General features: G+C 34.2%; 1 protein-coding gene across 5 annotated transcripts in view; it reads left to right on the plus strand.

The window, feature by feature from the left end:
• LOC108754688 (homeobox protein abdominal-A homolog) overlaps positions 1 to 11,471 on the plus strand; it is a 115,018-nt gene that overhangs the window by 3,056 nt on the left and 100,491 nt on the right. For all 5 annotated transcript variants that reach the window (XR_001939727.1, XR_001939726.1, XR_001939725.1 and 2 more), the window contains exon 2: positions 2,031 to 2,063. Coding sequence is in view for 2 of the 5 variants with exons in the window: in XM_018497175.1 (XP_018352677.1) it covers positions 2,031 to 2,063 (33 nt within the window). In the remaining 3 variants the exon portion in view is untranslated. The remainder of the gene's footprint in view (positions 1 to 2,030; positions 2,064 to 11,471) is intronic.

The following is an 11,471-nucleotide window of genomic DNA, read 5'->3' on the forward strand; positions in this document are numbered from 1 at the left end:
GGGGGGAGGTTTCGTTTATTTCGTTGGAAGTGCGGTAGAAACCGACTAACGTTTGTCGATTCGCGGTTTCCTTTATGCACGAATGTTAGATTTATCTTACTAGGTACTTTGTTGAGACTTTAGTGCGTAAACTCCAATTGCAACAATCGCCGTATTTGTCACATCCAGATACGCAGCGCCGACTTGAAATTCACTCACGATAAAATTGAACGCGTACTACTTTTTAAGCCAGCTCTAAGTTATTTACCACGTATTTACAATAAAATTTCTCTGAGGTCGGTTGCACGCTTTCTCTCTCTCTCTCTCTTTCTCTCGCGTTTATACCAATGTAAATACTTGCGTTAGCATATAGTAATATAATACAAGGCGTACACCCGCACGGGGCGAAGGATCGCGGAATATATTGCGATTAAGTTGTAATCTTTGAATATGCAAATTATTTTCCGAAGCCCGTTTCCCTATCAACACGTTATAATAATACTTGACATTAACGCGTTAACTTTCCATTTTGCCAACTCGTGAGGTCCTGTATTATGCCCGCCGCGAATCATGATCGTGTAATTTCTAATACCCATAGCGATAACGCTGACGCGATTGAATTTCATATATTTTACTGCTTATTATTGTCACGCGTCTCGGTAAAAAATAAATTACGATCGAATTGGTTCCTGGTCATCGATCTTTAATATCATCTCCTATGTTTACGTGGACGTTATATCTAGGAAGGCTAAATCGCTTTCATAAATTGTACAGCGACTTATCTGTTTAGTATATATAATTGATTTTCTCGCGACTTCCAAGATAATCTAATTTCACGTTCTGGTTATTTTAACGCATTGTTTTATTCAATTCTGTAATGTTAGTTGTATCATCAATTGATATCTTATCGATATCTAATGCTGTCACAGCACATTTGAAGCTTTTTCTAATATTTATAGCATTATCTTTTACTTTGATAATGTTTTCGCACATTTTCGAAATGAACAGCAAACCAATGTGATATTATCTTCTTCTGTCGTGACAAATATATTGATAAATTTTATTTATCCTTATTCTCTTTTACACTTGATATATTTCTAATCTCTCTGAAGGGTTTACAGTTTTTTGAACACTCTTACTGTCGTATGTCTATTCATGCGTCAATAAGTTCCTTATCTATTTTATGAGTATGTAAGAATAGTTTTATGTCTTTTATGAAGAGAGGTGAATGATTCAGCCGACATATAGCGTGACAATTTCAATTCGCGAGGCTTGAATCAATATCACGTTAACAATTCGTAAGTCCATAATGTCTTTCTTATTCAACAATCAATATTATTTTCAATAACGAAACCTATTGAATATTAATTTAATTGTGTACAACGGGACGTATGCGTATTACATTTTTACATTAATTCTTATGTTGTAAAATAATATGTTAACTTTTATTATTAATAATATATAGTTTTTTCAGATTATTATACGTATTTGTTCATAGTCCATATGTCAATCGTGCAAATTTAGCTGATTTGAATATACGTCACGACATTTATCTTGACTGAGATTTTATTTGACATTTTGATTTTTAAGATTTAGAAAGTCAACAGGAACTCGGAAGATTAATTAATACTGAAAATTATTAATACTGAGTTAATTTATCTACTAGTTAATCTTTGACATATCCGACCGCCGGACGTCGTTTGTTTAATGTTTTTCTTTAGCCAAGATTGTAAGAGTTGCATACTGTACCATTTTGTTTCCTTATTATTTTAATGTCTTGCATTGTACATGCAATTTCTAATATTAATATGCATTTAAATTGTATCTCGCGAATTTATTATAATTCGCTTAAAGAATCGTGCTCTGTGTCATGTTATAAGCTTATCTCAATCGCATGCGTAGTTTTATAGCTTCAAACTGCGCATGAATCTGATTTCTATAATTTCACTTGATATCACAGAAAGAGGGCAAAGATGTATGTAATTGCCAAAGCACGCGCGCGCGTTCGACAGTTTTGTACAGATATTCTAATAAACTTTTTTATTTTTCAGATTGGATGAGTCCATTTGACAGAGTGGTTTGCGGTGAGTACGAATTAATGTTGTTAATTGGAATGCTTTTTATACTATTATTACCATTATTTGCATTGCATATAAATATATATTTTTATACATACACGTATTATTTGCATTATATACGTATACATTATCACGTATATTGCTTATATGATATATTCCATATTTCTGTGAATACTTCAAAACATTTTCCCTTAAAGTTAATTTAATTTTAAATATGATAAACAATGTTATATTAACAAACTGTACGTTAAGTGATCATATTTATATCAATTATGAAAAATAGATAACTCTTTGAAAGAGTGAAGAATAAAGTGATCTATTTCACATTACACAAAATATAATACAAATAGATAATAACCACGAAAGATAAATTAACGTGAGATCTACGTATCTCGAGATCTGAAAAAAGATAGAATGCGAGGAAATGACTTTTCTCAAATATAAAGTTACACTCCATATGTTAGTCATATTTCTCTCTTCAGTTCAATATATATAGAAGAGGTACTTATATAGTTGTAACGGAACATAGCTGTTTTTCTTTTCTCTGAAAGCCATGACTTGTCCTTTCCTTACGTTTCAACATTGACATTATTCAGATTCATCACGTATTGTATTTTAAAAATTAAAAATACAAATAGTGTTCCCTTCCGTTTGATTGTGCTGTCATTCAGTCGTAGGTTGAATTAATGAATTAATCATCGGTCTACGATAAAAAATGATGTAATCTCAAGCGTGTCGAGGTGTCAAGGTCATCATTCGGATCATTTACGTGAATCGCGGCGCTACCGGGTGGCACACGCTAAGTTCTTACCCTATTCATTTATGTTAGTTGCGCATGCAAGAAGGACATGTATATAGGCAACTACACCTGTCGTCACCATGATAATGTTAGCCGCGAATAATCTCCATGACTATCTTTTATACAGCCACTTACGAGCCCACAATAGCGCAGTAAATACCGATTAGATAAAATTAAAACTTCAACCGACGGCTTTTATCGCGATGGTTTGTTTACATCAGGCGGATCATAATTTCAAATAGGCATTGGCGATCACTGTACGAAGTTTCCAACTGTGCAGAGGGAATGCTTACTCCGGTAGGAAATTACATTCCGATATATTCAAACAGAATATATCTATTTCTACATACATATAATCGGTTGATAAATCAGAATATTCGTTCGCCGTTACACGCGTTTATACATTTAGCTATTTCTTACTAATCACATGCGTTAGTAATCTACATGTGTTACAAGTTGTACCATTATAATCAAGTTGAAACTGTAATATTTTATTAAAATCAATTAACAAATTCATTATGTTGTATTTTAAATTAATGTTTATTACCGAATAAAATCTAATGCGTAATAATAATAATTTTGAAGCGATTATAAACAATAATATATGCAAAATAATAGAGAATGATAGATTAAAATGGAATATTTTAAAAATTAAAATCGTAGCAGATATTATAAATTAATTAAGCTATTTGAATCAACACAAAGACGTGAATAACATGAATACGTGAATAACATTTTTTTTTTGAAGGAAAGTAATTCACTTAGGTACAGACATATATCTAGACTACAATTCCCTTAAAAGATTAAATTAGTTTTTTTTCTAATTTTAATTAACTTTAGTTAAATTTTATTATCGTCGTAATGCATAGATATTTCGTTTCCTACTCGAGAAGAAAAGATTTGCGAAATAGTATATATGAATACAACACTTTATAACACTGTTATATCTATCGCATTTATTTTAAATTCAATTCATGTGCTCGTAAAGTCTCTATTTTTACTCACAACCTTATTCTTCGTTGTTTTCATTGATTCAGTATATGGTTAATACATGAATGTGCTATGCTCTGAGATTTAGAATCGGTTTTTTTGAACTTGTTTTTCGGGGTTGTCCATGCATCTCATTAAAATTTGTAACGTTCGAAGATATATATAAAGTATCCTGTTGTGATAAAAGAAAAGAATGAGAGACAGAGCCAAACAAATTTGTCTTATTTATTATTCAGTATTTCTCGAAAAGCAAAAGCGCATAAAAACTTTATTTATCTTTTTTGTTTTTTGAAGAAATCATTTCCTCGCCAATGGTTTTATAACGTTTTGAACATTATGTGATAAATTTGATTGCAATTCGCGTTTCTTTCACACGATACACATGAATTACGAACGCAATACCGTAATACTTATTTTCAAATACTATACTAACTGAAGAACTATTAACATCAGATATGATTGCAATTTTTTTTCTATTCGTATTAATAACGTGTCGCGAATACAATTAAATGATCTTTCTTACTTGTAACACGCGAGATCTTTTCGAGAACCACGATTAGTTTCCGTTTGAGAACGAAATTCCAGGTGATCACGAAAATTTTTTGGGAATGTTGTTGACATTCAGCTGAAATTAAAATTACACCGGCTAACGTGACGCTGAATGTAGTAACCAAGCGGAATCGTTAGCGCGGACGACCTACGAATTTCTAATCTGTCTCCGGTATACGCGAACATATTCTGACGTTGGGGGTTCAGAGGCCTGCAAATGTCTAGCTGTATTACGGTGTGTACATACATGGGGACTAGCAGGAGATAATGTATAATTTATAATCAGGCCGATCCGCCGACAACGGCGCACCACTCTACGGGTAGAGTCCACTGCCCCAAAAGCCGCCAACCCCTCATTAGCATTCGATGATGGCTGCCGCGTCCTGCAGCGTCGGTATTATCCCATTTCATCGCCCCCGCCTCCCCTACCTGGACCTCTCTTCGTATTCTCCCGCCTCCGATCTCGTCGGTTCTTCCCCGTCTCTCACACGTAAACGTTTCCTCCCTCGCCTGAGTCGCATCAGCATCCAGCAGGTATCCAGCATCGACTGGAAAAAGAATAGTTCCCCATCGAACTTTTACCCGGCAAATTTCATCCGGAGTCCTGCTTTATGCTGCGATCCCGTGCACACTCTTTTCACTTTCCCACTTTACTCATTACCTTCTCGATATGCCACTAATATCTCTATGCGTTTCTTGCCAAACGCTAAACTCTGCGCGGAACGTTGCTGCGGTAAAGTCTAGCTGCGAGGGAACGTCAGTATTTTGAGGCGTACAAAATTGGAGGTCGAGTACGAAACTAGTCGTAAAAACTAGACACTGGGGGACGCAGTCGATCGAAAAATTGAAGAGCGCGGGGAGAGAGAACGATTGAAATTTTTATATTCGTCGGTACGGCGTGACCGCTTTTGACATTTACCGAGGGAAGCCAGGTTTTCAGAGACAGGTCAGGATCGTGTTGTCACAGAGATTATTGGAACTGCAGTTTTATGGGCCTTAAAAGCAGTTTAATTGCCGTTATATAAGTGTTTATACGCTGCCAGGTTTGGCCTCCGCCTGCGCCACCCCAAACGTTTATTTTATGGTCACACGGCGGCGCGTACCCCGTTATGTCGCGTGCCGAAGCCATCACACCAGTCAAATCCTCAGGCAGGTCAGCCGATTCCAAATGTCGGTGCACATTTACGCGACGGCTATCCTAAAGCGATATCTTGCAATGCAAGGTATTTGGAATCGGCTCATCGAGGATTAGACTGACGCTTAACTTTAGAAAGGGAATTTTATTCAACAACCTTCGTTCACACTTTCACATTTTCTTTTGAAGGGACGACTTTAATATTACTTAATATTAGCGGATATAATAACTGATACATTATGATAAAAAATACACATTATTGTGCGTGACGTAAAAATATATTGCAGAAGATATATTATATTATCTTTTGGAAATATATTTCTTAAAAACATCTTAATGTGAAAGAACTAAAATAGAATACTAAAATTTTACATTAAACATTTTTTTTATTTTTTTATGATTATACACATTTATATTTAAATGTTTATATGTTTTTTTAATTATATTCGCGATGCTCATCGCAATTTTTAAAATAATTCAAATTTTAAATCTTTACTTTTGCTATCTGCATTATGATACTGCATAGAGAATTCAAGGTATCCTTTTTTCAACGTATTCTTTTTTATTATCGTTTCGAATCGAAACATTATGCGATACTTCCTTTTCTATTTCCTTTTTGTACCGTATACTATAAATCTTTCCGGAAATCTCCTTTTTTCACGCTCGGACTTTCACTAAACCCTTTGTCGCGCATTTTTTTTGTATTGCGCAACCCTTTGTATTGCGCATTTTTTTCTCATTATCGTAAAGGCAGTAAGTTTTCCCTGATCCACAGAAAGAGAATAGCGAGGCTGACGCAAGAATCAAAGATTTTGTTTTCGACGTGTGTAAATCACGATGTTGTTTCGTGCTGAGTCAAGTGAAAGTAAAGGCTTTGACAATCTTATTGAAAGTCGTAATAAAGATTGTCACACGTATTTTTAGCCATTTTTCATCGATGTGTTTCCTTCTTGAATTTTTATACTGAAATTGATTTAAATTGGCGCTATGTATAAGTAACTAAATCAGATTTAAATAATCAATTTCAAGTTAATTATTCTGAATAGGCGCACATTGCCACATCTATAACTTCTTGTCTTTCTTATTTTAAGTAATCGTTTACATATAATTTTAAAACTGCGTAAATAGACGTTTAATATTAATCTAAATATTATGAAATAAATGAAATTGTAATTCAATATGGAGAAAAAAATCTTAATAATATTATTGTTCTAGATAATAATCGATGCATAATTTATATTCACATAAATCTGCAATCAAGGCTACTGATGTATGTACAGAGATATATTACCGCTTAGGTTTCTTGCTGCAATAGGTAGTTTTTATTTATGTCACGCGAACTTTATTACACGAACGTGTTCGACATTTAAAATGTTTAAAGTCTCAAAATTAGATTTTGTTTTCTATGATTATATGTACAAACAACAAGAAATGTTTGCTACTCGAAGATAAACATTTATCTTTCATATGAAAGTTAAATTCCAATAAAATATACATACGGGTTATAAAAGCTGTTGTATTCGCATGTGCCTTTGTTTTCTCCGGCGACGCGCGGTCTCTTTCGCAGAAATATGATCTTATTTAACTCTATATGATTTAATAGTACTTTAAACAAATGGATTATTTAAAAACTATGTAATGTCTCGTAGGTGCGTATTATTAGGCGATTTCGATTCGAAACTAGTGCGTATTGATGCATATTAAAACTGCTGTATACTGATTTAATTTGAGTATAAAAGTAGAATGCAAATATTTCAAATTATAAAATACATATTTTACCTAATAATACAATAAAATGTATTGAGTATTTCAAGATTTAATTGATTTCTGTATTTATGTAAGAAACATATCTTTACGTTATTTTGTGCTTTAATGCACACTGAATGCGTTCAATCGAATTTGCTAATACATATTAAATTATCCGATTTATTTTTTATTTATTGATCCTTTGATAGATTTGGAGATTTAATCGTTCTCTTAACAAAAAGACATAAAATGATCAATTTACAAATTAACGATTGCAAATAAAAACTTTTTTGTAAAAAAATTAATGTTGAGAATATAAATACAATAGTAAAACTTTATTTTCCGTTTAATTTTAAATAGATTTATAATTTGAATATGTAATTTAAATTGATATTGAAAATATATAATTTGCAATAAACAATGAGCTCTTTTGTCGCTAAGAAAAGATGATTTTAAATCGAACAAAAAAAAACATATGTAAAATGATTAAATTTAGAATATCTCATATATCATGCCGTGGGCGTTCGCGATTATCATTTATAATCTCAAAGGAAAAATCGAGATTTGTGCGACCATATATTGTGTGGGGATATTGCTCGATGCGTCACGTTGCTATGATGATAATCATTTGAAAGAAGAAAAATTTATGAGAAAAACACTCTCTGTTTCTTATAAGTTACGATGAGTATGTTCATCTGCATTAATCCGTACGCGAAATTGAAACTTTTGTGCCGTAGACTTTATAGCGCGAAAATATGTGCGAATATAGAGGAGCGTCGAATATATTGCACTTTTTATATGAAGCTTTCGCGTATCATTTTTAAATTCGTGTCCATAAATAATATTCACGACTGGCTAGAAAGCCAGTCATTTTGTCAGTTTGCATTTGATACATGATAAATACCTTTAATGACGTTTGTTTAATAAGCATTTTCTATAAAAATTTTTCTTGTATAATATTTAGTGATTAAAATGAAATGATTTTTAGTATTTGCGATTAAAATGAAATAGAGTATACATATATATATATATTTTTTTTTGAAGTTTAAAATTCATTTAGCAAAATGATATTTGCAATATATCTTGACGATAACTCGAATTTATTGAAGTGTTTTATTTTTTATAGACTGAGGAAAGTAGTTATTAGTAATTACAAATGTATCCATTAATACATTTTAGATTGTTATGTCAAAGTTATATTTCTTTGCAAAGGATTAATTTATTCAATCATAAATCAAGTAATAATAAAGCAGGACTATAGTTTTTTATAAATATATTTGTTTGTATTATTATTGAAATTTGATAAAAATATAGGTAAAAATATAAAAATATATAAAAAGTATAAATCTGCAGAAATTATTTAAATGCAAAAGATTTTGATTTATTAATAAATAAGTTAAGACAATTTTTATTTTATGTTATTTTTCGTTATTTAATTTTTGTGTTATTTAATTTGATTTGAAACTACATGATTTGAAAAAATAGTAAATACAATTGAAAAGATTCGTAATTTTTCTGTATCGTCGATCACAGAATGAACTATCGCTTTAATGGACTGTTATGGCGTCAAGTGAAATTCTAAATAATGATATCATTATCTGCTCGAATGTCGTTGTAATATCATTAAATTATTTTAAACAAACAGTATCCAATGCACACTTATCGCCGACCTTTCGGCGATAAGCGTGCATTTACTCAACAGTAGTCGCGTGAATTTGACCTAAAATTTTCACAAAGTTGCATACACGACAGCGTGTTTATAACGTGTTGCGGTGTTATACAATATATTCAACATAGAGATTAAAATGACGTTGTTCCAATGCTATTACTCTCGTCGCTATCCTCGAAATATTCCATTATGCGGGGAAGTAGGGAAGCGGAGGATAAAGGAGTCGATATGTCTTAAAGGTGTTTCATATTTTCGCGGGAAAGCCCATACGTGCTCGACGTTGGGAGGAACATCGTCCGCGTAGTTACGGAAATGTACGACGCTGACATACGGAACGATCTTGTCCGGACGAGGAAACGTGCTCGACGATCTCTGAGCACGGCGTAAGCTGTACGGCTACATACCGGCAAGCTCTCCGCCGAGGGAGCGTGCTCTTCAGCTCCTTCGTGTCGCGCTGTGAGGCAATGGAGAACGGCCCCCTGGCAGGCGCTATCATAACAAAATGTGGCCGTTTGCATAACATGACAACGAGCAATTCGGAAAGGTTTGACGGTGCGCGATATAGACCTTTAGCCACGGATATTCAAGGGAAGGACCGGCGAGCTCGTAGACACAGGGATGGGGGGAAAAGAGAGAGAGAGAGAGAGAGAGAGAGACTAGTGATTGGAGACAAGGACGAAACTTAGGGATTCGATAGGGTGATGCGTTACAAAAGACTTTTGTGTAATCTATGTCACGAAGTCGCCAATGGCGAATGATATACGCCTTTCCTCTAATGTCGTGACGTTGTAATTGATAGAGATCGTTATCCGAAAATTTGCATTTTAATGCGCGATTAAGTGCGTATGGTAAGTCGCGTACTTGTTTGTTGACTGTACTATTTATTCAACGTATAATGGGGTACTTTTGAGAAAGATTGTACGTTTCATCCGATAGGATAGAATTACTGTTACGAGGCGCTAGAGTTCAATCGTTCGTAAGACGATCCGTTACCCTGAGCGATTTGTATATAATCTACGCTTTGAGCTATTTACACTCGTGAATGCGGGGACAGTCATCTTCCGACGTACCATGATAAAATGTCTTTCTTATAATTGTCGCAGTTATCCGTAATTTTGCGATACAATTCCTACAAGGGAATCGACGTAAATCAATTACATTAATAAATAAGTAAATATATGCATTTGTTGCGCCTTACTTCCCTTCTAGGGTGCAAGTCTTCATTTTCCACGTAATTAAGTTTTTAGTGAAAATAGCGATTACGCTTTTGATAGAATACGTATAGCGATACTTCGCGTATATATTTTTTGTAAATTCCGACGGTAGCAATTTCCAGAGACTCCATGATTGGAGGAATAGTTGGAATAGTATCATAGAACGATTCGGTTTAGATATCATACGGAGTACTTCGGCATGCTGTTTCACAGTGCACCTTTGATATAGCTTATCACGTCTGTTATTTGCCGATAAAAACTAAAGGCTCCATTTCCAGGCTTCAAGGCTTCTTTCGTGTCAATGCGTATCTATACCATTCCTTCTCATTCCTGCTTACCATCCCGCTTTGAGGATATGCGTGCGTTACATATATCTATTTATTATAATATTAATGTATGTATTTACACACACGCGCGCGCGCGCACACACACACACACACACACACACACATCTGTTTTTATTTCCGCACTTACATACATTCATGAATGATATATACTGTGTACGTTTTCTTTTGAATCTGGATCCGTATGCACGTGGTACGCCCATCTCGGGATGATTCCCAAATATTGCAACGGGCAATTCTACCTCCTTTCTACGTTCGTGTACACATTCACACATTCGCGCACTGCTTTTCCACCCTGTATAGAAGTTACTTCCATACTTTGTGCCGAGTCAGTGGCTGGCAAAAGAGAAGAAGAGGAAAGAGGAGATAGGGAGAGAGAACCGGAGGGTACGCTAGGCTATAACAGGAGCTAGAATCGTTACCAGTGCTAGGAATCGAGTGCGCATGTGCGAGGAATCTCCTTTGTTCGTGTGATATGTCCAAGCTGTAGCGGAGGACCCAAGAGGGTAGCGACGAAGCGCGTAGGGAAATGAAAGAGTGCGTGCATCGAGCGGCGGAAGGAATGCTCGATGCTCTTGAACGAGTTCTTTTATCTTATATCTTGGCTATTATTATATACGTATATTTGTTTAGCGATGTAGCATTTCGTAGGCTATAGATTACTCGTAGACATAACTAAGCGTCCAATTTCGAATAAGTTGAACAAACTTCTATCTTATAAAAATCCTTAGTGAAAAAATTTGAAGGGTATACCATCGGAGATTATTAATCGAGATTCATATGAGCCAGAGATGAAATTTATTAGTTGCGATGCGAAATTCTTGCTTTACAAGAACGATCATTAATTATACGTCTCGAGATAAACCACAAAGATGCACCTGAATACATTTGATATGAATGTAAAGGCAAATATTTTCTATTGGCGTAAAATCGGAATACACATTATTTCTATGTAGGTACGTTGTGTG

This window comes from Trachymyrmex septentrionalis, unplaced genomic scaffold (assembly GCF_001594115.1).
Source record: "Trachymyrmex septentrionalis isolate Tsep2-gDNA-1 unplaced genomic scaffold, Tsep1.0 scaffold80, whole genome shotgun sequence".
NCBI classification, from domain to species: Eukaryota; Metazoa; Arthropoda; class Insecta; order Hymenoptera; family Formicidae; genus Trachymyrmex; species Trachymyrmex septentrionalis.